The sequence below is a fragment of the Pholis gunnellus genome, assembly GCF_910591455.1.
Source record: "Pholis gunnellus genome assembly, chromosome: 22".
Classification (NCBI taxonomy): Eukaryota; Metazoa; Chordata; class Actinopteri; order Perciformes; family Pholidae; genus Pholis; species Pholis gunnellus.
Genome location: NC_136549.1, coordinates 4,071,081 through 4,098,088, shown reverse-complemented (window position 1 = coordinate 4,098,088; position 27,008 = coordinate 4,071,081). Strand labels below are relative to the sequence as shown.

Sequence of the window (27,008 nt, the reverse complement as noted above, 5' to 3'; positions counted from 1 at the left end):
TGGATAGCAACATTGACACTATATGTTGTCAATGTCAACCTCTGGAACCATCACTTTTGTGCAGCACCCTCACAGTGTTGACTCCTTTGAACCACTGACAGACATATTTTACTTTGGATTTAATACCGAGCATTCTTACGTCAGGAATATACTGTCAGAAAGTATTCTCTATCAACATATATGCATAACAAATATTGTTCTGTTTTTGCATTGCTGACTGTAAAGCATATTCTAAATGACTTGTGTACAAAATGGCAAAGAATCCTTCACAAAAATGCTGTAAGAGATTAGGGCTTGAAATAAACTTCAATCTAGTGACCTCCTTCAGAGGTTGACAACTACAGTAGTTGATGAATTGTGAACAGAGAATTCTTACAGGTGCTGATGATATGTTGAATCATAAAGTAACATAACTTAACTTGTAGTGAGAAGGAATCCACTTTAACATTATTGTAGATCAAGTATAGTCATAGTTTGGAACAGTTATCTATTCCTCTAAATTGTATCACAGATTTATTGTACTTGTGTTGTTTCCCTCCTTCTCCACTGGCTCAGATTTGAATAGCATTTGGCGGCAGATTTTGTGTATTGTGGGCTATTATGTAAGAATTTTGGGGCTGTTCCTCAGACAGCCTCTTTGCATGCAGGGCGGGACCCTGTCTGCTGAAAAAGAAAAGAAAAGTGAGCACTCCCCCTCCACAACTTTTCGCGCTGTGGCCCAGGTGATATTAGCGCCAGTCGTGTCGTCCCCCGCCTCCCTCCCCGGCCTCCCATCTGTCCGTTTCAACTACAGAGCTAATTACAGCCAAACAAAAGCCTGAGGGATTAATTTAAAAGGTACTAATAGTGGGTTTCTAGGTGCGGGGTTTAACAAGCCTAGCTGGCGCTGGTGTCCCTGTGGGAAACGAGGAGGGGAGATGCAAAAACTCCCAGCTGAAAGTCAAAGACCGTCTATGAAGGCGACGAGTCACTTGTTTCAGAAGATAAATCGGTCTTTAAAGAAACAAACTCGGTCGTCATTAGCGGTATATCATCATATCTATGTTATATGGTGTCAACAAATAATTGTACACTTTGTTTTTCACGTTTTTTAGAATAAATTTGTTTGCATTCGTCCAAAAGTGGGCAGGATTAACAGTCATTAAATAAGGTTGTTACTGAAATGACTGAAGTTATGTTCAAATGCTACCTGTTAAATATTATTACATTTTCTTTCACGCCTCCCTGTGTCTCCCTTGCTTGCTAATCCTTGCTGAAACCAATAGCACTGGAAATCATTTTACGCCCATTCATTTTGTACTGGAAAGGTGCTAGGTCAAACATTTTTAATAAAAACGATTTCTGGTGCTACACTGGAAAAAGTTACAGAGTGAGACCTCTCCTTTTTTTAAAGTCCCCTCAGGCTTGGACAGAGCGCGCCGGTTGCCCCGCCAACACAACCCTGGAGGTGTGGCCGTTGTCCACGCCCCTTGCTCCAAGTTGCGGCGCGTACCGAGCACAATAACGCTGACTGGCTGGAGATGAATGACGCGTCCATTCATCTAGGCACTGATTGGCTGGAGTGAGCCAGATGCCGGAGAGCGCCAGAAAACAAGCTTGAGCGGGGGATGCTGGAGTCTCTACGGGGCAGTGCTGAGTTTCCTCGAATCGGACAGGAATAGAGGACTGGAGGTACAGTCGGAGGACAGGCCCGCTTATTTTAAAGAGGGAAATTAGCTGCTATGTTAGTCTGACGAAAGTACGCAGTGACAAGTCGATAAAACCGGACACAGACCTCCATTGGAACATTTCATTCATTCAGCAGCAGTGAAAGGTGAGAAATTAATTTCCTTCTTCCTATAACACTGCGTAATGGTATACTGGTCAGCTGAGCTAGTAACGCTAGCCAAGTAGCTCATTAAAGCTGAATTAGCATTTATGACCAACGTTATAAACATGTCACAGTAATGTAACAGTAAGCATCCCCTTTAACGGGCTCTGCCTCACCTAAATGTATGGACTAACACGAGTGAATTAGCCTTTTACCAAGTTGAGAATGTTGAGGCTATCTTACGTTACAACTTCGAAGTAACATCATTTATGAATGTCATGTAAAAACACATTCAGCTCTCAATTTGCTACATATGCGGCAATGCAGTAGGTGTACGTGACGTTAGCAATAAACCACTGTTGAGGAAGGAACTTGATAGTCAACTTACAGCCGCTAGCTTGCTACGGGCTAATTAGCTGATGTCCTTTGCGCCAAATTCAGCTGACCACTCGTCTGAGTTTTTAGTAAGTTACTACCTGAACCTCACCTAGCTTCACCGTTCACCCCGCTGATACACTAGTCGGGTAATCTATATCCGATTTCTTACATCCATCTTCACTTTTATTTGGACTGCAGTTTTCCCAGATGGAAGTTGAATGTCTCGCACTGAAAGACCTCACAAGTCCCAGGAAAGGTTTCACGGAGGAGGATGGGGGCCACGGTGAACAGAAGGTAAGGTGGCCTCCTGCTTGGTCTTAGGTGTGGTCTGAGCAGGGAAACGGGTTTGATGTGATGCAACTTAGGGAGGACTGCGGAATCAGGCTAATCACAGACCCATGTTCAGAGTAATGTGGTGGCATCTGGATCAGTGAGATGAGGTTGGAAAAAAAAGAAGGGCTGGGTGGCTTTTGCATTTTAACAGAGAAAGTGGGAATGTAGTTTGTAGATTAGAGGGGGGACACAAATGCCAAAGAAGCCAGTGGATTTTATTGAAAGTACATCATTCTTTATTTTAATAAGGCACCCAAATTCATCAGCATGTCTCAGGTCTCTCTGTCTTAATGTCAACGTCTGATAAAACCCCTGGATGGAGATTTGTGTTGACAGTAGCAGGTGAAAGATTTCAATTCATTAAATCACCCAGTGTAAGCAAATGTTGGAACCCATAACCAAACATTTGTAACAACAACACACCATTGTCTCCGCCACAGGAAAACATCTGCGCGGAGAGAAGGTGGTCCACGCCACTGAAATCTGCAGAGTCCCCCATCCCTGTCTTGCTGATGGGCAGAAAGGGGGCCACCCCCGACCTGGGCCACGTCACCCCCATCAAACACACAGCCCTGGCCGAGCCCTGGACGCCCACGGCCAATCTCAAGATGCTGATCAGTGCGGCGAGCCCAGACATCCGGGACAGAGAGATGAAAAAGGTGCTGTTTAGACCCATCGAGAACGAGAAGGACAAGCCGGCAAGTCCGGATACTTTGGCGGAGGATACGGAGGTGGAAGACTCTTGTCAGGTATTTGACCCGCTAAAGAGGCTAAGAACCATGTTATTGAACATCATGTGGTTTCAAAAGATTTCTAAATTAGTCAATACAGCATTTAATACATTCTGTTTAGTTCTTGAAGATAGGGAGTTTTCAAAAGCTCAAATACATTTACTCAGTTATGCCGAATAGATAAAGTCATATTGTATGTGAAGTGGCAGCTGCAGCCTAAATCGCTGAGCTTTTGTGATGCGATTATTTCTTTAAATCCGACGTGTGGAGGTTTTTCCAGCCTTATCAGGATTTAATTCTGGACTGCGATATGTCACACTCTAACCCCGGAGGCTGGCAGTCCCCTTAGCCGGTGTAAAATTAGTGTCCGAATGACAAATCTTTCTCATTCATCTCTTTATGCGTCTGTCCAGTTTGAAGCTGTGGATGAAGAAGATGACGCCGACAAGAAGCCGAGCAGGAAGCAGAAGAGCCTGGGTCTGCTGTGCCAGAAGTTCCTGGCCCTCTACCCTGACTACCCACCGCCGCACAGCCCCATCTGGATCTCTCTGGATGAGGTGGCGACCAGTCTCGGTAAGTAATGGAGGCAGAGTTTGTGGACCAGCCATTGTATTTTTCATACAAAACAGCTGCATTTGGAACCGTGCAATGCGTTCATTTAATATAAACCCTCAACATTCGGTGAGTTTTTATTCAAACGTGAGCGTATTGTTTCCAAGAACAAGTGGGCAATTTCTCTTCTCTCGCCATTAAATGATCAGGAGTGGAGCGGCGGCGTATCTACGACATCGTCAACGTGCTGGAGTCCCTCATGATCGTGGGTCGGAACGCCAAGAACAGCTACACCTGGTACGGTCGCCTGCGGCTGGAGGCCACGCTGGAGGAGCTGCAGCGGAAGGGTCGGCAGCAGGGCTACCACCTCCAGATGGACCTGGCCACTGAGAGCAGGGGGGCCGGACCGGGGCGCGAGGACGACGGGGCGGACGGAGACACCGGCAACGGTAATGAACCAAGACTTTTTTTCAAACTTTTAATTGTCATGGGATTCTGCAAAAAACATTTCCAGCCTTTTCCGCCAGCTAATTCCCTCATTTTCTTCAACTAGCACCTTTGCACCTTTACCATTGGCTGCTTTGATGGCTGTTAAAGTTCTACGTACAGGAAAAGACCATCAGTTTAATGCCGCACATTTACGATTTTAAGTGTCGATTTCATCTTAGGTGCAGCTTCCTCTGAATTAAGACTACAGCTAAACCATCATTGTGTGTGTGTGTGTGTGTGTGTGTGTGTGTTGACTCGACAGGGTGGCTGGATAATAATAGCGCTTACAAATAGTGAGTTAACAAAAGGTACATGGTGTCTGTTCAGTGGTTAGTGCGCTGGTGATGTTGTGGCTCGATGAATGTGACCTCAGGCGATATAATAATAATACACAGCTGTCAGCACGTCTGTGCTGCAGATCAACACACACCCACAACTGAAATGGTGTTATTAAGGCATTAGCTGCACATTTACGCATCTCATGATCGTTATTCCTTGCTGCGACAGTGACAACATTTTCACCGATGATTAATAAAAGTCATGTTATATAAAGTAGAGACCTGTGACTGCAGCGGTCTGACACACTTGCCCGTTTCCTTGTTATTTGTAGCTGCTGGCAACAGGAAAGACAAATCTCTGCGCATCATGAGCCAGAAGTTCGTCATGCTCTTCCTGGTGTCCAAGACTCAGACGGTTACTCTGGACGCAGCAGCAAAGATCCTCATCGAGGAGAGTCAGGACTCGTCCAGTCACAGCAAGTACAAAAGTAAGAGAGAACAAAAACATATGTCTTGGAATACAAATCACGTCTCTTCTGTTTAAAAAAAAAATCTAAACTCACCATCATGCCTGTGTGTTCAGCTAAGGTGCGGCGGCTGTACGACATCGCAAATGTGCTGACCAGCCTGGGCCTCATAAAGAAAGTCCACGTCCGTGAGGAGAGAGGCAGGAAGCCGGCCTTCAAGTGGCTCGGCCCCGTTGACTTCAAAAGCTCTGCAAGTGCTGGTAAGAATAAAAGTCTCCCAAGTTAAGCTGAAATCTTTACTAACTCTCCACTCGAACAATTCTATAACAAACATGAACGTAAGTGTTTCAAAGAAGAAAGAATCTCCGTTATATCCTCTGTGGCAACAGCGCCGCCATGTTGCGGTATTCTGATCTGTTATGTAACGAGGTCGGTTGATGTAGCTGATACAGCTACAAAAAGTAGAGCCGGTGAGGGATGGAGACTTAAGAACCACAGCACAGAGGGGGAAAAAAGGGTGGTCACTGTTGTTATTGCCTCTGTCGTGCTAACTCAATCTCGATCCATCTCCCCATCATCAGCTGTAGGAAACACTGTGAACGTGGCAGCCGTCACTCTGCCTGAGGCCACGCAGCCGATGTCGGGCCTGGACCTCAGAAGAGCCAAGATGGCGCGCCACGCCTCCTTCAACATCACATCCACTTCAGTGGCCGTACAGCGGCTGGTCAACTCTGCACCCAGCAGTCCACGGCGAGACCTTATGGGTAAGAGACACTCATTTGTATGCCCTTTTTTTTTTTTAAGTCAATGGTTTACTACAGTCGAAAGTTTCATATTCTCATCTGATGAATTGTTTTCTTCCCTCACACCGCAGGTCTGCCAACCCAGCCTGTGGATTATTCCAAAAAGACAATAAGCAACAGCGCGGTGTGTCGACTGCAGTTCGGAAATGGCCCAGAGTGAGTTAATGCCAGCACACGCAGATACCCAACCCGCTCTGTAAACTCCCTTACATGCTCTCGGTTTAGATTTATCTGCAGCCTACCAACACAGATTTACTGCCAAACAGTTTACTGCCCACAGTCACTCTTTGCTAGCCTTTGCCGGGACAGTGTGTATCAGATTTACTGTAGAGAATCCACATCAGCTGCCTGGAACAAGGACAAATGTTGGAAGGTAAAGGCAATATTATAAACGTCTCATCTCAAAATGAAGTCCCCACTCACTGAAGGAGACTATTTCACACTCATTGCCAGCGTTTGCATTGGCTGATGCGTTTGTAGCTCCGGGCTACATGTAACATGTGGATAGATTTTGTCTCCTGTGAATATGTGCTTTGGCTCCGTAGATAGAGTACACAGTAGTTCATGTGGTTTCTATGGTTGGCCTGCTCGTGGCCCAACCACAGCTGCCTCGACACTGTGGCTGCTAAGTGTTCTTTGGAGGGAGAGAAATAGTAGGACATAGAAGTGTGTGTGTTGAAAAAAAAAAGGAATATTCTTGGCGTAAAAACGAGAGCCATTACTGGCCCAAAGCCTGAGGGGCCGACTCAAGCTCAAGCTGACAATTAAAGCTTGAGTTCTAATCATTTCCTGCTTCTGTCTTTGTTTTTCTCTGCAGTAACCGTCCTGCCAGCAGCAGCAGCCCGCTGGCTCCGTCCTCCACCCGTCCCGCCCCGCGCGCACCACCCGTCCACCCGGAGCACCTCTTCGCCACTTCCTCCTCCCCCCACTGCTTGGCCTACCTGCCCAGCCTGTCCCAGCCGTCGGTGGTCATGCTGTACCGGGCGCCGGACAAGCCCGACTGGGCGCCTGATGGTCCGAGGTCGCCCGGGGCGGAGTCTGAGGAAGGGAGGAAGAGGAGGAGGGAAGAGGGGGAAGAGGATTGGACGGTGGCGAAAAAGAAAGGGACGTCCGGGTCAGACGGATGTGACGAGGTGAGGCGCTTTTAACCTGAAAATGATGAAATCGTCTCGTTTGAGCTTGACTGGGAACAGCATAATTACTCTTGGTTCAGTGCAGTGCTGTGATGTTTCTTCATTTCTGTGCAGTTTTGCGGCTAGTAATTCTGGATAGCAGACCGTTAAATTAAAAATATGAAATACTACACGCTCACTGATGGAGATAAGTCATTCCTGGTGTAATTAAATATGTATCTTAGCAATGTATAGGATATTATGATTGGAAAACCCTCGCCATTAATCAGGTTACACAATCTTAGTAATTGGTAAAAGTCCCAGAAAAGGTTAAGAGTGGACTGAAAGCGCTGCACTTTTGCATCAGGAAAATGACTTGGCAGAAGGTAATTCTAATGTTGTTAGAAGGGGAGAGTGTTAATCACTGCAGTGATTTTTATATGCCGGGTCATAAATTGTTACACTTTATCACATAAAATAGTCCTTTAAGATGGATTGTAGACTTCTTCTAGCTTGAGGAATCGTGCCATGCGTCTCGGCCACACGGACACAGCTCTAGATGGATGGTCCCAGGACTTTACATCAGCTGATCCAGGTCGATTTATCCACACCGTTTGTTCTCCTCCCAGGTGAGAGATGAACCTTGCAGGGAAGCAGCAGAGGGCTCGCCGACGGCTCACCCCAGGACTTCCCCCAGTCGCCCAGCAGGCCTCGTCAGAGAGCATCGGCTCCATGAGAGTCCAGGCAGCAGTGAGTCCGCCCAACCATCGCACTACCTCTATGTACCCAACAATGCAGGTAATACACACGACAAAACTCAGGTCACGCAGGGAAGTGTGTTTTCGTGCAACCTCATATAGAAGTACACTATACTAGTAATCCATACTTTATGTAGAAACTAGGCTGCAAAAATGGGCAAATGTGTATGTGAATGACATCGGCTGACGGGAAGTAAACATGACACAAGCTATAGAGAGAGCGTTTCAGAAGCACGTTTGGGAACAGATACAGCTTTTTTTTGTAGTGGTTTGGCTACAAAAGATGTAAAACTAATCAATAATTGCATTAAAGTTGTGAAGAAATTTGTCTACAAAGGGATGGTTTAGTACAGAGGTAAAGATAAAATACAGATTCAAGTAAATAGTCACTTAAACGCATGTCGATGAAAACAAAGTAATCACCATATAGGAGTCAAAGAATGACGAGACAGACGGTTGGCTTGATATCCGTCTCCATGTAGGTCAGGGGACTACTTCCTAAAACCTTTTTAAATCACCAACAGCGTAGTCCATCAAATTTAAAATTCTCTTCTCCTGATCTGTCTTTTCCAGGTCTGAACAGCCTCAACTTCCTCCTCTCTGCCGGCCAGCCACCAGCCGGTCTAGCACTTCCCCACGGCGGCGTTCCCACCCTGGCGCTGCCCTACGTCCTAGTGCCCTCTGCCGCCCTCTCCCACTACCCCCTGGTGGCCGGCGGCCTGCAGCAGCAGGGCCCCGAGGCCTGTAACAAACTGAGCTTCAGCCTGCCCGCCGTGATGTCGCCCGCCCACTTTATGGTGGGGGCGACGCCGTATGGCCTGGCGGCGGAGATCGGCGGGTCTCCGGCTCCATCGCCGTCCACTCCGGAACAGAGCGGTCTGTACGGCTCAGCAGCAGGAGCTCCACATTCCCCCTCGGGACTGCATCAGACTGTCATCCACACACCAGAACCACTGGTAAGAACTATTGAAGCCCCCCTTCCCCCACGCACACACACACACACACACAGATCTCTGCTCTAAAAACACATTAACTCCCAACATCATTTACCTCTATAATGATCCATGACCTTTCTGGTACCGGGCGCTTGCAAAATACCACAACACAGCTTGACACCAGAGCAAGTGCGCCAACTTGTTTTGTGGAGGGTCTCCCCTCATTTACTCATTCAGACGCTCTCATTTAGCGCTTTCAAGTTGATTAATCTCCAAGTTGTTCAATGGGGATTAATGTTCTTGTCCGAGCTCTTCTCAAACAGCGGGTTTAAGACGACCCGCCGAGGCGCTGGATGGCTCATTAGTGCAACGTTAGAAACTATGCGAGGAGTCAATAGCCGTGTAGTAATGAGGCATAAATCAGGGGAGTACTCCCCCCCTTTCATTTTTAATATGGGTGGTTTTACTACCGAAAACAAAATCACTGGAACCATTGGTTAATATTTGCTGCTTTTTATTGTAGTCTGTGATGGCACATTGAATCGCTCTTTGTTGGTCCTCCAAATAAGCTGACTCTGGCTTTGGCTATTTGACTATTAATAATATTAATAATAATAATAATAATATAATATTATCAATAATTACCTTTGTAATACTTGCTCATGGACAAACACATTTAACATGAAAAATTGACCTTTTGTAAGTTACTAGTGCCTTTTACAAACTAGTTTGAAAAGCTTTTGACTAATCAAAGTTTGGAGATTTGCTGTCGTCAGATATTGAACCTTGAACAAAAAAAAACAGAAACTAAATTCACACCATCTTAATGTCATTCCCAGTTGGTCCATCATTTGTTTAACTCTAGCACTCATCATCTATAAATAGCATCTCAACAGTGGCAGTTTATTGTTATCTGAGAGGCAGCTCCATAGAAACGTATCCCTACAGTGCATGGAAATAATGCAGGACTCTTCTCTACCTTCACAGACTCCGAAGGAAACCGCTCCGTCTGCCTCGAGGGCTTTCTTCCAGACCCCCGGCACACTGGGAAGTGTAGTCAGCGCTGCGCCGGCTGCCCGAAAAAGAGGCTCGGCACAGAGGAGACTGGACGTCGGCCACCCGCCAACCAACCAGTTGGACATGTGAGGAGATGGAGGAGTTGACTAACTTGCTGTTTTAACACTCAGGTGTTGGTCCTGAAAGTGAAAAAAAAAGAAATGGTTTTAAAACCACTGGTGCTTTGTTATAAACTGCATGAATAGGAACTTAAGCAAAACACTGTCAGCGGAGAACTCAAATGAAATCTTTCCGAAGATACAAAACAATTCGATATCTGACGTTTTGCTAATGACTCAGTTTTTAACCAAACTCTTCCGTTATTGGTCCTCATGTCAACAGTCCGAATGTGCCTGATCACACCAGATTTCAGAGTGAATGAGTGAAGCAGTATTGCCAGTGTCACAGTGCCCTCCTGTGGTGGGAGTCGGCCACTGCTGTATTTTATATTTCAGCCTTAATTGCCCCTCCCAGACGTGATCAGGCTACCTAATTCCCCCGTACCTTGTGTATCAATTGCTATTTATATTTTAGCTAATATATGTTGATCACAGGGACTGTAATGGGACATTAACTGTGTTTTTAGCACTAAGCATCTGACAGAATGTCTGTCTAATTTTGAAGTGATTGTTGTTAAGTCGGCCCCTTCAGTTTTTGTTTCATTATCACGGTATAATAGAAATTATATTAGCTGCGGATCACCAGTGTTTTTTACATGGACAGTAGCAGACAATCCCCTCTTGGCTCATTTCAGACATTACTGTGAGGAGAGAAATCACTAAAGCCTTAAATGTTTAATAATCTCCAGGAACACTTCTTGTCCAAGCGGGTGCATTCATTCACCCATCAGGAAGACACATTTTACTGGTGCTGTGTATGTTTTCAGAGTATCTGCAACCGTAGTGCTTAAATGTTAAACACCAAACCCTTCAGCCGCCGTTACTGACGACTGAGGGACAATGTGACGATGCTCTCAGGTACTTGAATACGTGGGACTTTATCAGAGTACTGTAAAGATGTTCTTTTTATCCTTAATTTATCCAGGGAAAGCAGCCTGAGCTTTGTGTCGTTCGTACAGTCCCGACACATTAGGGAGACCTCCCAGTATGACCACAACCTGCTGTTGGCTGCTGATGTCGGGGGGGGAGTGCCTTACTTAAAAGGCACCTTGGCTGAGATACAGATACAGATTCTGAAGTTGTGCAGGGGATTCGTATCAACAGCCCTCTCGCTTGCCTCCAGACGACCCAGCCAAAAATATCGGTGCTTTGTACGGGAATCAGATTCAGGAGAGCTGAGCGGTGTCACACCAAAGGGTGCGCAGATAATCCGCTCTGACCAGCCGACGTGGACTCATTAATGTACAATCGTATGTGTATTTCTGTATATTCTATTCATATTGTCTTTTATGCAGAATGTTATATGCTGCTTTCCTGTGTTTGAAAATAATGATTATTGCACTGCTAGTTTTGGTAGCTGTGTCTGCTGATCCAACGTTTTACAACACCTGGAGCTGTTCCTTCACTGTAGCTCTCTGTAGTTAAGAGCTAAACTGGCTCTGTATGACTTCCACAAACTTTCATTAAAAATGTATGACTCCGACAAGCTTTGTCATGTGTGGGAGTTTGTGACTGTATTTTCAGAATTTTATTTTCTTCAATTATCCTATTCCGTTTTATTCTACAATGGGAGAAAACAAATCCCCTAAAGTGGCAAGCCAAATGGTGACAGATTTACAAATTTACAGATGCCCCCAATAACTCTGAGTCCAAGTTATAATGGCCCGGCAGATGGAGGCTAGCCATGCTAAGGCGGTCAGATGACACTCTTCATCTGTGACACAATTCCCGTCGCTGCATTGTTGTACGCAATAAACACCCAAATGGAGCCGATGGTCTGTGTGAAGCCACTGTTATAATCTGCATTATTATAAGAAATGATTCGCTCCTCAAATGTCAGTGCGAAAAAGCAGAAAGGTGGTTACATTTCAAATGGACCGTGCAGTAAAACCGAGTCGGTTCGCTGAGGTTAAGTTATTTATAATAAACAAAGGTTCCGTTGGTGAGAAACACATTCAACACATCAATTGTGATGTGTGGGTCAGACCGGGCTGATTGAGTCAAACTTAGAAACACACACACCATCTGTGCGAGGACATAAACATCTAATCTAAGCTTTCATATCAGCACTTAAAGTGAGCTGAGGGAGCTGCCAATAGATGTGTTTGGCCCCTGCCAGGCATTTATGACACTAAACCTCAGCAGATGGGACAATTAACTTTATATAGACGGATGGTTTAGCCAAGTATCTGCTGTGGCCAGAAACAGGACAATGAAGACACACTTTACACTTTCAAATATACACTAGTAGCTAGTGGTATTCTTACCACCATGATACTATTGTTTCTACTACGACAACAAGTTAAACTATGATTCATACTACTACAATATTTACTGTTGTTACTACTGCATAATGCTAACTTACAACCTTTCACTCCTGCTGCCTGTTCTACTAGTGCTACAACTACTACCACAAACGAAGGCTAGTTCAACAAACGTTACTGCTAGTACACCACTGACTATCGCTAATAATACTTCTACTACCACTACTACGCCACTTACTACAGCTAGTTCTACCACTACTACCCCAGTAACTACTGCTAGTTCTACTATTACCACTACTACACCATGAACTACTGCAAGTTTGACTCCTACTAGTAGACCACTAACTACTGCTAGTTCTACTATGAAGTCACTAACTATTGCTAGTTATACCACTATGTTACTAATTACTGCTAGTTCTATGAATATAGTAAACCACTAACTGTTGCTTGATCTACAATTACCACCACTAAGCCAACTATTGCGAGTTCAACTTCTACTAATACACCATTAAGTATTGCTAGTTATTCTACGGTTACTTCGACACCATTACTAGTTCTACTACTGCGGTTACCATTGAAACAGCTGCTACAACTGCCACTGTTGTTTTAGTCAATTGACATTTGTAAATTAATATATGTTATTGGTGACAACAACCAACATGTAAAATTAATGACAACCATATATTATAAGGGATTATATAATTGAGGATTGGCTAAAATGAAATGAAAACATATCCTCAAATATAAAGCCTGACACTACCTTCTTAATTATTCAGAGAATGTATTTATTATAATCCATTACAGTCTGTGCAAGACCTAATCTAACTAATCTATTTTTAAATCATAAGAAAATTGATGAATAGCTTTTATTCTTAGGTTTACAGATCGCAGTAAAAGTGAAATATTTGTACTTGTATCATGCACTTGAGTCAAAACTTTACTTTTAGCAATTTGTTAAATATGTTCCCAGGTCCTGTTTGCCTGGATATACCTGGATCCTGTTATTGTAAAACGTTTGTCTAGTTGGTCCATTGACCACATTCCTGAAGTCCTACGGGAACATTCAGGTCCTAAATCCCATCTTTGCCCCAGTCTCTATCTTTATTGTGGAGTCGTGAACACTGACCGTAGCTCAAGCTTGAGAGGCCTGTTCTTTTCTTTAAAGTATATTCATGGCTCTGCTGAGACTTCCTCCAGTTTTCCCTGCATATCCTTGGAGAACTCCTGGGCTGATTTCTTACTGTTCAGAGAGTTCTCCTTTTGCTCATAACTTCTCTCACAGTGATTCTGTGCGATCTCTGGCTTTGTAACCCTTCTAAACCACTATACTACATACTCTTTTATTCATTGCAAATTCCTTTGGTTAGAGGCATACTTAGACTGTCGGAAGGTGGTGACTGTGGTGACTGCTTCACTGTGGGGTAATGGTTCAACACTAGCGAGGTTCACATTCAGCAGGGCTGGCTGCTCAATCAGCTGCATGTAATTAACAATCACATTAGGTTAATGTGCCGACCGAGAAAACCGTTTTCACATGAGTGATGTGGGTCTCGCAGAACTTTATTGCTTAAATAAATGAGATAGAAAAATTCCCATTGTCAATATATCCAATTGTGAAAATGCTTTTCACAGCCCTGCGGTGTCTAGTAGCTGCACATATGGCTTCATTTAATGGCCGACAATTACCATCTCATGTGTATTTTCCAGCTATTGTCTATAGTCACAACAAATGTCCTCGTCATCATCCATTTTACACAGAATAATGCAACAGTGGATTAGCACAGAGCTGATTGAGTATTCCTCGATCAAGCGCTCTATTGTTCTGGTCATTTCCAAACTAACAGCATCACGGCAGAAAGATGAAGCTGAGGTTTGTTGGGCGACAGCGCAGGGTGCTGTCTGTTCTCCCTCCGCAAACCACTCACTGCAGATGTTATTCTAACAGCAGGAGACTTGGATCAGCTACACATGTTGGTTTAACTGAGGATCAGATTTACTGCGTCTCTGTTTACATTAAAGTCTTTAATTAAGCACAAGCCATAGCCCTGCCCTCCTTAAAAGGAGTTACTTTTATGATTTAACCTTTTAATTAAAGTGAATCTGCTCCCATGTAGCTCCACTGTGATGGGACTTCGTGATGCCATGACAAAGGTCATGAGACTAAAGGTCATAACCAGGAGAGTTGATGCTTTCTCCCACATTGCATGGCGCCGTAACAGCGTCGACTTAAAGCTTTAAAAAGTAAAACATGGCTTCTTTCTTTCACCTGTAGTGAACATGTACTTTTTTGTTTTTAACTATCAAAGGGTTTTTTTAATCTCTAATTGTACTCAGTCATCTGGGTCCAATTTAGCATAAAAAGCAGGAGAGAATTACAAAAGCCCAAAGGAATGGTGTTGTGCCTACATTTACTGTTTTCATTTACATATTTGAGAATTGCAGAGAGAGAATAGTTATTACGAGGAGCAGTGCTGCATTGTTCAGAGTTGTGTCAATGCAACAGCATAGTCTGTTTGATATAGTTACAATGTCAAACCTAACCAATCTGTTGGGCTTTTCTTTGTGCTGCAAGCATTTCCCCTGCTTGCACGGGAAACAAATCAATACTCCATCATTTACACTGTGTGTCCAGCAGGGAGCAGGATAACGGCAAAGCGTGGACAGACTTATGCAGCTTTTAAGCATTTACAGTATTTCCTATATGCATAGATACACAATGCAGCCCGACAAAAGAAAAGTGTAGACACCGTCTACTGTCTCCACCTCACTTCCTGTAATCCTTATTGGAGCTTTTGAGTTTTAAGGACATGTCCTTTTTACAGTAGGCCAAGAGTAACACACCATATCTTCATCATAGTTTTCTTATACTTCTTCAATCCCCCCACACAGTGTAGATGGGAGAATAGTTCTACACTCCTCACATGTTCTGCCCATATGGATCCTTGGGGGGGGGATCATATCAAATGTGGCTTGTCTGTGTTTAATGGTCTGTCAAATAGAACTGTCTTTATAACCCCTTTATGGCTGCCATTGTAAAAGAAGAAGTACTTTTTTTGGCGGGGCATATTTAAATGGAACTTAGTGCATCTTTTTCTCTGATTTGAGAGTCTCGCTATACAGAAAAATGCTTCCATGTAAGCTGTCCATGAGCCTATTACATACGCATCATTATTTGGTCCTCCGTTTACCATGAGACAGAATTTATGACGGCACCTGAAGGCAGCAGTGTTGAGTTCACGCCCCTTGAAGCCCCTCCTTGCGCTGAAACACTAAATATGTGGAATATGTGCCATCGCAGCGTCAGTGTGGTGGAGTCTGCTGCAGTCTGAGAATCCGGAGGGTCGTCTGGATACACAGGGAGCACGTCCAGCTGGAACCTAACTTCACACCTACCTACACCATACCTACACCATACCTGCTTTTTAAAAGTCTTCTTAAGGTAACTTTGATTTTTTTTTGTTTTTTTTGTAATTTTTTAATTAAAACGTTTTTTCTGAACCTCAATGCTGTGGATTTCCGACCGGTTTACTGACAAACGTGTGCTTTTATTGAATGTTACTGAATATATTAAATGTGTTGGTTGAAGAGCAAATAAAGTTAGTATACTTGTTATACGTTGTATAACAAACTTTAGGACAACTTTTGCGCAATTACCATGGCCGCAGGTTCCACGTGAATCTCTTTAGTTATGCATTGCACAATTGTAACGTCAATACTTTGGATACATTGTTGCTTTTGCCATTTAAAGCCGACAGAAATGAAGGTGAAAGGGGCAGAAGATAGCTAGCAATACAATACAAACACCGAAAGACAAATTATCCGGCTAACAAGCCAAACAATACCCGCGAAACTATTTGGGTGACATTAGCACAAAAACATGCTAGCCTAAATTAATATGTAGTGTTTTAAATACTGTATAATACTGTAATACTGTATGTTAATAATAACATGCTAACGCTGCTGAGTTTTTTCGTTTTGTATATTACGTCGAAGCAAATTGTAATTTACTTTAGCTAATAACGTACCTAATACAGTGTTATGAGAACAACATCTCACTGTACCCACCGCAATGTTGTACAGCGAGCATTGCTAAACCATTAAAGACATTCAAATTCGACAGAGACACTTGGTCCAGCTGCTGCTATTGGTTCAGTATGTTTTCAAGGGTCAGAGGTCACAAGGTATATTGACTATAGTATTCTGAAGAGTGCTAGGAGAAAACAAAAAATAGAGTTCAATTAAAAATCAGATGCAATTTCATGTAATGGCAGTAATGTCTTCCAGAGTTTCCAAAGAGTTTCGGTGAATCACCCTTTTGTGAAGAATTCAACAATAATACAATTTAATTAGTCTTGGTTGAGTGGAACATGTAAGTGAGCAGAAATGATCTCAGAGCTGTTTAGGATTCTTTTCTGGGAACAAATACTGAATGAAATGTGCCGTGTTTAAAATCACTGGATATCAGCACAGATGTTGGTCTTTGGCTACTTAAGTCTAAAAGTAGCATTCATGAATCAAAGGCACATACATGAATCCTTAATTGTAGACTAGATATTACCACTGAACCCTGTGAGGCTTTCAATTGACTGCGGTTTCTGTGATGGTACACATCAGCCGACTTGTTGGTGTGTGTGCCTTCTCATCACACCCAACCCCCTGAGGGTAATGTCAGTGTTCTTTTGATCCCCCCCCCCCCGTCATGCTCGGGCCTGTTCTCGGGCCGACCACATTAATGGTTTCTGCTGCTTTGTGCTTTCTCTTCAAATTAATCAAAAAAATAACAGAGCTTTTTCATTTCAGTCTTCCCGAATATGATAACGCAGCAGGCTTGCTTTTGCGGTGACGAAATGTTAAATCTGTCTCGCCCCCTTTTGACACAATTTTTAAAGGGGAGTGAGTCTGTAATTCCAGACAGATGTGCTTGTGAGTCAAGCAGTGAACGTGCACTTTGAGCTCTGGGCTTTGGGCTCTGTGAGGTAACAACAGTGGCTACTTTACGCTGCTGTTTGTGTTTGTATCCTGCAGTCACGGCACACAACAAAGGCCTGAAGGCATGGCGCCCTGAAACATTCCTTTGGGTATTAGTCTGCCCTGTTGTTCAGGCCGACCTCTTTTTGCATTGTTGTTTTATTTTTTTTCAGGATGGCAGCGGTGGCCTGGAGCAGCGGATTCAGTTCAACCATGTGCAACATTAGAAATCCCCCCCCCCCCCCTTAGAGCTTATTGGTGGGACGGTCAAAGTAACCCTGTCCCAGACGCTTCAGCCTCTCACATCATCTCCCCCTCTCCCTTCTCAGAAACGCTGACGATGCCGAACTGGGGAGGAGGCAACAAGTGCGCGGCGTGCCGCGGGGCGGTTTACCACGCCGAGGAGGTGCAGTGTGACGGGAAGAGTTTCCACAAATGCTGTTTTCTCTGCAGTAAGTACGGCTGGAACACCTCAACGCGTGTGGACTGAGATCACATTTAAACAGCGTAGCAGTGTTTGTGCATGTTTTAAGTGGAGTTTGAAGTCATGAGCATTTACCAGGGATGGGTGGTCCAAAAGAGGCTATGGAGGGGCATCATGGGAAGTGTAGGATAGTGCGCTTGCTACAGACTAAACGTCAGGACACCTGAGCCTCCGCTGCTGCTTTGATTTTTAATATTCTTTTTTTTGTTGTTTCTTGTGAGTCCCACGACTTAATATAGTTCCCTTTTAATATGTTCTTGCCACGTAGTAAAGCATGAGTGAAAGATCATTTTGTAATGTTGAGAACTTATGACTCTAAAGCATCTCACCCCCCCAAAAAATAAAAGAAAAACGGAGAGAAGCGTTGTGAAAAGGATCATGGAAGCTCATGGTTGCTGATTTCACGCTGTATTCTCATCAGCTTGTTGGACGGGTGGGCCTCTTGTCCTAGAAGATAGAGACCAGAATTATACAAACTCTTTCATTCAGCTGCCATCAAGAAAAGAGCAAAGCAATATGAGCCACAAAAAGATGAGTTTATTTTCTTCCATACAACGGCAGCTTTGTCTGACATTCCTACTGAGGAGATTACGGGCGAGGGTACTTTGTGTCCTTGCCTCTCCTTTGCCCTTTTCACCAGTTTCTCAGTTTTGACATTCTGTGACATTCACCACTTTTCCTTTCTGTGTGTGAAAGGCATCTATATACTGACAGAAGTGTCACATAGTTTGTGCACTTACTGAAACTTTGTCTCCATTTTGATTTGCTCATACTCTCTGCCGGCGGTTACGCGTGAAGATGGATGACCCGACTGTAGCGGAGGGAAACTTGAAATACTCAGAGAACCCCTCACAGTATATGAAGATGTAGGAGCGATTGGATTGGACAAACAGAAATCTTCAAACAATCTCCCAAAGCTTTCATTGTGAAAGATCAGAGAGACGCAAGTGGAGACATTTTTTCCCATCCAGTTGTGTGAAATATTAAACCGGTATCAGGCGGTCACACAATACAGGCCAGTGTATGAAGAATCCCACTAATCCTAGCACCAGCCAGTGTGCAGTCTTAAGCCTCTGTAATGCTTTTGTTTTTCCAAACAATGCATTCTTTACTTTGCACAAACCTGCTAAATAAACAAATCGCCCCAACTGCTACTGTTTAGATCTAATGAATCCTGCGCTGACATCAGAAAAACTAGTTATGATGAAAATCTAGATCAAGCAGTGCAGAGCGACGGGCATTTAGCTAATGGGGGGGAATGCACTAACAAGGCAGAGCTCAGATAACAACACACACACACACACAGAGGGAGAGTGACTTCATGCTCTGCTCAGGTACACATTACTCCACTGTATCTTTACATAGCAAATAGTCTTTTGATGCTAAATGAACTGCCACTAAAACGTCGTTCAGTATTTCAAATGTTTCACATCACAAAGGTTTCCCAGCGAGCACACTTGTATATTTAGCTTGTCCTAGTGTAAAGGTCATGTCGGCGACATCCCGATCACAGGAAGACGCTGTGTTCCACTTGCGTAACTCCTTCTCTCTGTGCGTCCTCAGTGGTCTGCAGGAAGGGCTTGGACAGCACCACGCTGGCCATTCACGACCAGGAGATCTACTGCAAGTCGTGCTACGGGAAGAAGTACGGCCCCAAAGGCTACGGCTACGGTCAGGGGGCGGGGACGCTCAACATGGACCGGGGGGAGCGGCTGGGAATCAAACACGAAGAGTGAGCTGGGCTGCCGATGGGGATGGTCGAGATGATTATTTCAGCCAACACGGAACCAAAGTTATCTGCTCTAGTGTGCTGTGTTATCAACATTGTCATGCAATCCATCATCCCTGTACGCTGCTACTCAGGGTTGTGTTCCTGTTTGTTACTTGCTATACTTGGTCAGAGCTGTGTTGTTGTTGTTGTTGTTGTTTTGTATCTTGAAATGTCTGCATAGAGTGGTTGCTGTGCGGTTGACTGTGGGGTCAGTAATGATGTTTACCAGTCGTGGCTGCCGACTCTGTGACCGTGTTATTGCCCCAAACAGCGTGCATTCATTGTGCTGAACTTGTAATGGTTCTTAAAGACATACTTCACATATAATTCATATAAGCTAATGTCAAATACAGACACTAGTATAGCAGCAGAACTGAATGTATTCATTTGAGGGATTTTGCTGTAGATCCGAGAAGAGTTATCATCTAAGAGTCTAATACATCGTCTATTAGGTCAAGTTCATTGCTTTCCAAACGGCTCCACTTTCTAGGAGCTCGTACGGCATTATGACAAAGTGAGTGTTCGACTGAGTGTCCTCATTATACACACGATGCGACGGCACCACAAACAAACAGGCCCACAACACCCACCCGCCTGAACGTTTACGCCTGCGTCAGGTGACGACCGTTGTGAAAGAGTTTGATTATGTAACCAGCAGATCCCGCTCTCCCTCCTCTCTGTCCTCTGCCACAAAGGGCTTCATTCAGGGGCCGCTGGGGCTGGCAGTCACCCTTCGATAAGCAGCGCTCCGGGGGCCCAGTGGGCCCTGCTCACTTTCCCACCACTGGCTGAGGACAGTAGAGAGAGACAGTGGAGGAGGAGGGTCGGCCAGGTTTATTCATGGTGTCTTTGCATATGTCAATGTTTTGGGTCATACTTAGTTCACTATTAGTAAATGAGTCAATGTTTTCTCAAGAAAATACGTTTTGGTACAGAAAAATCTGATATCAGCCACTTAAGAAAAATATTTTTTTTATGACATAAATTACTTTTCAAAGGATCAACTTCAGCTTGTAGTTGACAAAAAGATATTTTTAGAGACTAGATCATTGAGATTTCGGATGATGATGATTTTTAGATTCATGACATTTTGGGTTCTTCATATGCCCCCCCCAGGACACAGGCTCACAGACCGACCACCAACCCCAACCCGTCCAAGTTTGCCCAGAAGTTTGGCGGTTCGGACAAATGTGCCCGGTGTGGAGACTCGGTCTATGCAGCGGAGAAGATCATGGGGGCAGGCAAGGTGAGAGCTTTGTCCTCTGAGGTTGACATTTTGTCCTTTTGAGTGAAATATCTCAACATCTCAACATCTGTCGAATGGATTGCCATGATAGTTGGCACATATATTCATGCGTTCCTCAAGATGAGTTGTAATCACTTTGATGATCCTCTGACTCTTCATCTAGAGCCACCAGCGGGTCAACATCTTTGTCCAGTGCTTTGGTTCAGGTTAGACCTGGACCTCGTACGGGTGTGATCACAATAGGAATAGAGTCTTACAGGAGTATTCACACTTTTTTCAAAACTCCCGGTTAACCATCTAGATTGGACCAGGTTTACCGTGTCCTTTTGATCATGTTAGAATGCTGACTTCAGCATTTAGCTCAAGTCACCAGTGGGCCTCGTTACAGCCGTGCCGAGCTGATGGCCTGCCTACAGACTGCTAGTCCGAGCCAGAGAGTTGTGTTTGCAGACTAAGAAACACACTCTAGACACAATACAGTATGTACTGTCAGGCGTCCGCCAAGTTATTATCCAAGTCGATTATTAAGCTGTCACTAGTGACTCTTGGCCGAGTGCGCACAAGTAGGCAGCGAGTGGGAATCTGATCTTCCATCCCAGAATTGAAGGTTGTGCTCCTGCAACTCTACTCAATGAGTTTGACTTATTCACGCTGCAGTGTGAACCTAACAGGGTTATAATCACTTGTGTGTGTGTGTGTGTGTGTGTGTGTGTGTGTGTGTGTGTGTGTGTGTAGTCCACTTCACCATGATGCCTCATGAAGTTTGATCATAAGCAGAAATCAAACCTCGCCAGCGGTGTTGGTTCCTTGAACTCCACAGGACGGAAATCCACATCTCAAACCACTGGAGTACAACTCCGTTGTAACAGTGCTGAACCACATGCAGGAGGTTTGGTGTGGTCTCCTCTAATGAGAGAACACAAAATCCTCTTTTTCTGATTGAAGCCGTTCCATGGCGTTGGGATGGGAGCTTCGGGCTCTCTGGACAGCGGGGCTCTGGCACAGTTGCAGCAGATGAAGTCACGAGGCTCGCACTCCTGAGATGTTTGGACAGGATGTTTTGGTTCTGAGGAAGAAAAGTCAAATGAGTCTCGGACTCGTTGTCCACAGAAGAACAAAGATTTGTGTTCTAAGGGGCTCTGTTTTTCCCTCCAAAAATGGGAGCGGAGTGTTTCCTGTCGCCGATCGCATGTGGAGTCACACAAGCTGTTTCATGGCAGATGATGTCATCAGGTTCATGTGTTTCCTAATGGGAGGAAATTTACGAGGCTCCACTCATTGGCTCAAAGCCCAACCTGTCATTTTCTGTGTTCGCGGCTCTGATGGGACTTGATGAAGGAAACGATGACGTGTGCCGCGAGAAACTTCTGCTATTATCAGCTCTTAAATAACTTATTTCATCTTTGACCATTTAAAGGTAGATTTAACATGAAAGCATGAAGACAGACTTGAACAGCAATACAAATGTACAATCAGTACAACTAAACGTGTCCCTTTCTCCTCATAGCCGTGGCACAAGAACTGCTTCCGCTGCGCAAAATGTGGCAAGAGCCTGGAGTCGACCACGCAGACCGAGAAAGACGGAGAGATCTACTGCAAAGGTGAGACCGAAACATCTGGGCTGAAGCATGTGGGACATTTCACTCACAGCATTACAACAGATTGTTTCTGATGGATTACTGTCATCACAAAGCTCTCACAGAGAGCCAGGAGTAACACAAGGTGAAATAACATTTGCGCTCGCCAACACGTTTTGGCAGAGCAGGAGAAGAATAAATCCACCGCGCAACACATTTTCTCACTAAAACATCATGAATGAGTCGTGAAAAGCCTGCTCATTGTGCCTTTTAAAGAACTTTATGCTTGGTTTTTGCCACCAAAACTATTGATGACCTCATCAGCCTCAACTGTGCTTTGTGTTTGCCGCTAATTAGCAAATGTGATCATGCTAACATGCTAAACCTGGATGGTGAACATGGCAGACACATACAGTCTATGGGTAGACACTACATCTGTTAACACAGTTGTTGTTAGCATGCTAATGTTAGCATGTAGCTCACATAGAGCCTCAGTAGCCATATTATAGGTAAATAAGAGCAATAACAAACGAGAACATCTCACACCTGCTCATAAGATGAATTAGGGATTCACACATGTGCAGAGATCAGCTCTTGCAGCTGAGCTCCTCACTGCACTGTCAGCTGATGTGTATGAGTATCAGCAAAATGATCAGACCTGGACCAACAAATCACACAAACCCTCGTATTCACGGTCATACCACATGAGTTATTCCACACTTGGTGAGTCGGTTTTCCGAGACAGAGATACGTGCAGTGTGACCTCTGGGAGTTCTCCCTCCTCATCAGCACAACGAGATGCAGCGGTTTGGTTAAACAGAAGACATAAAAAACAAATGAATGTTTTGCTGAGTGTCATAATGAAACCTTGTACTGATGAGGAGGAATGTTGCATCTCTGCTCTAAACACCAAACAGGCCAGACTCTGCTGCTGTGATCAGTCTGTGGTTCAGGGACTTCCTGTCTGTCTGAGCAGCAGCTGGATATTGTTACTGTAATCAGGAACATTTTGAAGACTCATGTGGACAGCAGGACGGAGATGTTCTCTCTTTAACGTTTTCAGAGAGTATTAAAAAAACAAGTCAGAAATTCTGCACCTCATTGTTCCGACCACAACCTGAGTGGTGCGCTTGTTCTAAAAGTCGCATGATGATGTGAGGTAAACAGCTCTGAGTGTTCGAGCTGGGAAACTGCACTGTGAACACACACACACACACACACACAACAGGAAAATGAGGGAGATGTCTTAATTAGACGCAGTAAAACTTAATGTTCTTCTTACCTGGAGAACTCTTTGTCCATCAAGGTGTGATTTATTAGATGTATAAGAACACCAGCTGTGGCTCATCTCAATACACTAGAACTCAGTGGTGATTGGTTGTCAGCAGCAATAATTAGTCCTAATGATGGAAAATATGTGTAGCTCAGTAATAGTTCAGCTCCCTGATATGGGGGGAAGAAATCTATTGATCTTGACCACTGCTCTAGAGGATCTGGCACGGCATGGACCCTCTGGACGTAGGAAGCTCCCGTGCAATGCATTCTGGTACATGAAGGCACTGCCGGCTCGGCGAGCAGTCGATATATAGTACTGAGGAATATTTATTGCTTCGGTCATCTCCGTTTACCATCAACACTGATTGGACATCCACATAAAAAAGTGGTGCATTTCCCCTTTAACTTTAGGCCAGAAGATGTTTTGTCATATTTGATATCTACTGTGTATATAGCTTTGTTTTTTTTATTCCCATGAGGGACGGGCCACAGGTTTGGTATGACATGGAAATGAAAAGTAACCTCCATAATTGAGGGTTCTTGCCTCTTTGTGAAAGCTTGACTGAGCAACATGAAATCAACTACACAGTTTTTAAATGCCTGTTTTATGTCGTGTGAGGATGCAGTCACCTGCAGCTTGTTGACATTTATTATTTCCTCTCTCCCTCCACAGCGTGTTACGCCAAGAACTTCGGGCCCAAAGGCTTTGGTTACGGCCAAGGAGCCGGCGCTCTGGTTCACGCTCAGTGATCACACGCCTGCTCTACATTCTTCTATCCAACATGAACGCCCCCACCCCCCCCTGTTGTTTCCTCACTTGATAGAAATAAAGAAAAACATTAACAAACCGAAACCCACTTGTTCACATTTGACTGTATTTTATTATTAAAGCCATTAAAACTGAACCATGCCCATATGTTTACATCTGAAGCGGAGTTACAGTGATGTCTGAAGGTGGGCAGAGAGGCACTGGAGATGATTATGTGCTTTCACTTTTTTTTTCTTTTTTTGTATTTATTTTATTATCCCACATGGCGAGGGGAGACAGAACAGAGACTTTCAGGCTGCTGGAAGAACTAGTGAGGACTGATACGGCTTTGAATTCAAGTCCTGGATGAGCTCTGCCCTAGAAAAACACTAAATCACAAGCCCTCCTTCTTTACCTCCTGTCACTTAAAAGGCAATATTAGAACACAAGTGGTTAGTTACTGGTTACTGATATATCAAGTCACCACCTTTGACCTTTTAAAGCACGCAAACGCGTGCGGCTGTGTGTTGTCTTTGCAGGGCAGAGATTACATCAGTGGTTGGTTAGCAAGATGAGGGGGAGGGGCGTGAAACATGGGCCGATGACATAACCGTCCCCTTCTGATGATGAAGATGCAAACACGAGGCCCAAAAGTTCCCGAGGCCTTAATGTAATAGAACCTCCCCTCTACACTTTAAACTATTGCATGATCACATTTCAGCTTTTAGAAAAGAAAAAAAAGTTGGCGTCTGCCTTAGTTCTCGTGTCTTTGCTTTACAATTTGTACATCCAGTGGTATAACAAGCCCAGCGATATATGACAGAAATTATAAAACAAACCAAAAAAAATAAAAAAAATCAACCTTTAGGATGACAACAGAGTCCACAAGCATGGAACATTCAAATATATTACACACTTGCACAGGAGGGTCGGACTGCAAATCTGGCAACCTGAAAAAAAACTTCCACTAAACACACTGGATTTGAGAGAAATAAAACTAATTAAAAAAAACAAAACAAGTACAGACAAATGAAATGCAGAAAAGTACTTGCAAATACTTAACATTCACTATATACAGACACGTGGCTTGCCGGGCTGTCAGCATGGTGATGACTACGGGGTCGGGTCGATGGGGGACGTGAGAGCCCAGCTGTCCCAAGCATCGTACATGCAGTGGATAGTCCTCGGCAGGGTAACGTCAGGGTATTTAGGGGTTAAAATGCCTGTAGACAGCAGTGTCGGACATCACTAGAAGCTATGGTCATACACTTGGAGTATAGTCACTTGATCTTCTTCTTTCCGTTTGGTTGGAAGAAATCCACCCCCCCCCCAAACTCAGAAAAAACAAAAAAAAACAAATCCAGGAGCACCTTCAACTAACACTGACAAAAAGAAAATAGTTACAGAGAAAAGATATTGTTTATGTACAGGTGCACATTCTTTACACTTCAGTCCATCCTGCTGCTGACTGCGGGGGGGGGGGGGGCAGACAGGAAGTGATGGGAGTTGGCCATGTCCATGCCCCTCCTCTTCCTCTCTGTAAACAATGGTAGCGTCGCTGATGGGTCCATGTGTTCCGTAACAGCCACAAAAAAACAAAACTCTCCAAAACTACAACTAAATGATCAGTGCAATGTCGTAGGCAGACAAAAGACAAACAAAACAAATAAGACCTTACAGCTTTTTTTGAGAGAAACACACATGGAATGAACCTTCCTTGTAAACTCGTCCGTCCTTCCGCCGCGTTCCCCTTCCTTTTCTTCTACTGCTGCTAATAAATACACTCGCGTTATAGAGGTTTACTGTGACGTCCCATGTCGAACCGCTACAGGTACTTGTTTAACCATTTGTTCTCATAAAAAACGACTTCAGCTAAAATGATGTGAAATGTAAAAATGGTGTCGCTAGCACATAATGACTTTATCTATAAATAGTTTTAAAATAAATATACCTGTATCACATTGTCTGTAGGATATTTTCTGTCGCCTCTACGGTGGTCGCCGCTGGAGGAGTCACGCACTTCGTCCCGTGTGAACGCAGCACGACGACTGCGGTGCAAAAAATAATAATATAGAAACCGCTCGGATATCTCCTCAAATTCGTCTAACAGCTTTTGCCTCGCAAGGTGAGAAGTTGGGACTCCTGCAGCGGCTCCACCTCTTACCCAACTCTGATGAGTTCAACTGTGTTGGCAAATCCTCATCAGCTCGACTCATCATGGTGCAAAATAAAGACCTTTAAAAAAAGACATTCCTTATCTCTATCATACTTAGAAACAAATTCATTATTTAAAAAACAAAACAAATTTGTTTTCCTTCAGCCTCCCTGGCCAGCACAGTTCACCTTCACAGGAACGACAGACTTCCTGAACCAATCAAAGACAAACAAAATACGTACAGGGCATATCAACAGGGACACCATAAATAGGGTTTTAAAGTGGGAGGGGCAAATAGAGATGCTGTCTCTGATACAAACAGAAATGCTTTTATTTTGTAACTCCTCTGGTCCGTCGGCCTCTCTCCTCTCCGTTTGTGCCCGGCAGCAACGCACCGTCCAAAAGGGCTGAGGAGAGGAGACGAGGTGGAGGGGTGGGACGGCTGATGCTGTAGAATAGTAGTAGTAGTAATAGTAGTAAAGGTAGTGGTGAGGGAGGAGAGGGGAGTGGTGGTGTTGCCCCGTAACAGCATGCTAGTCCTGGCTGATTATTTTTTTCCAAGTCTTTTGATCGGTGTGGGAGAGATGGTCCAAAAAAAGCAAGCGCTCTTGAGAACAGCATCGCTCCGATATGAATGCTGGCGTGTGAGGGGGGGGGGGCGGGTGAGGGTAATCCTTCTAAGCGACACTGGACCTCCCC

General features: G+C 44.3%; 2 protein-coding genes across 3 annotated transcripts; both read left to right on the top strand.

Annotated features, from left to right (window-relative positions):
- Positions 1–1,706: 1,706 nt before the first annotated feature.
- Positions 1,707–11,267, top strand: e2f7 (E2F transcription factor 7). Of its 2 annotated transcripts, none has more exons than XM_079183388.1 (13): positions 1,707–1,813; positions 2,387–2,482; positions 2,962–3,270; positions 3,666–3,825; positions 4,014–4,253; positions 4,904–5,059; positions 5,155–5,298; positions 5,620–5,802; positions 5,913–5,997; positions 6,659–6,974; positions 7,583–7,703; positions 8,285–8,667; positions 9,634–11,267. In XM_079183388.1, exons 2-13 carry the CDS (start codon positions 2,396–2,398, stop codon positions 9,790–9,792), a joined length of 2,343 nt encoding a protein of 780 aa, XP_079039514.1. In that variant the 5' UTR covers positions 1,707–1,813; positions 2,387–2,395; the 3' UTR covers positions 9,793–11,267. The 2 variants fall into 2 exon arrangements, with proteins under 2 accessions (XP_079039514.1, XP_079039513.1); XM_079183387.1 differs by having other exon boundaries at positions 7,583–7,751.
- Positions 11,268–15,395: 4,128 nt separating this feature from the next.
- csrp2 (cysteine and glycine-rich protein 2) lies at positions 15,396–26,962 on the top strand. The gene is made up of 6 exons (XM_079184092.1): positions 15,396–15,524; positions 17,383–17,505; positions 19,101–19,269; positions 20,425–20,554; positions 22,062–22,155; positions 24,080–26,962. The coding sequence occupies exons 2-6, from the start codon at positions 17,394–17,396 to the stop codon at positions 24,154–24,156; spliced, it is 582 nt and encodes a 193-aa protein (XP_079040218.1). The 5' UTR covers positions 15,396–15,524; positions 17,383–17,393; the 3' UTR covers positions 24,157–26,962.
- Positions 26,963–27,008: the final 46 nt, after the last annotated feature.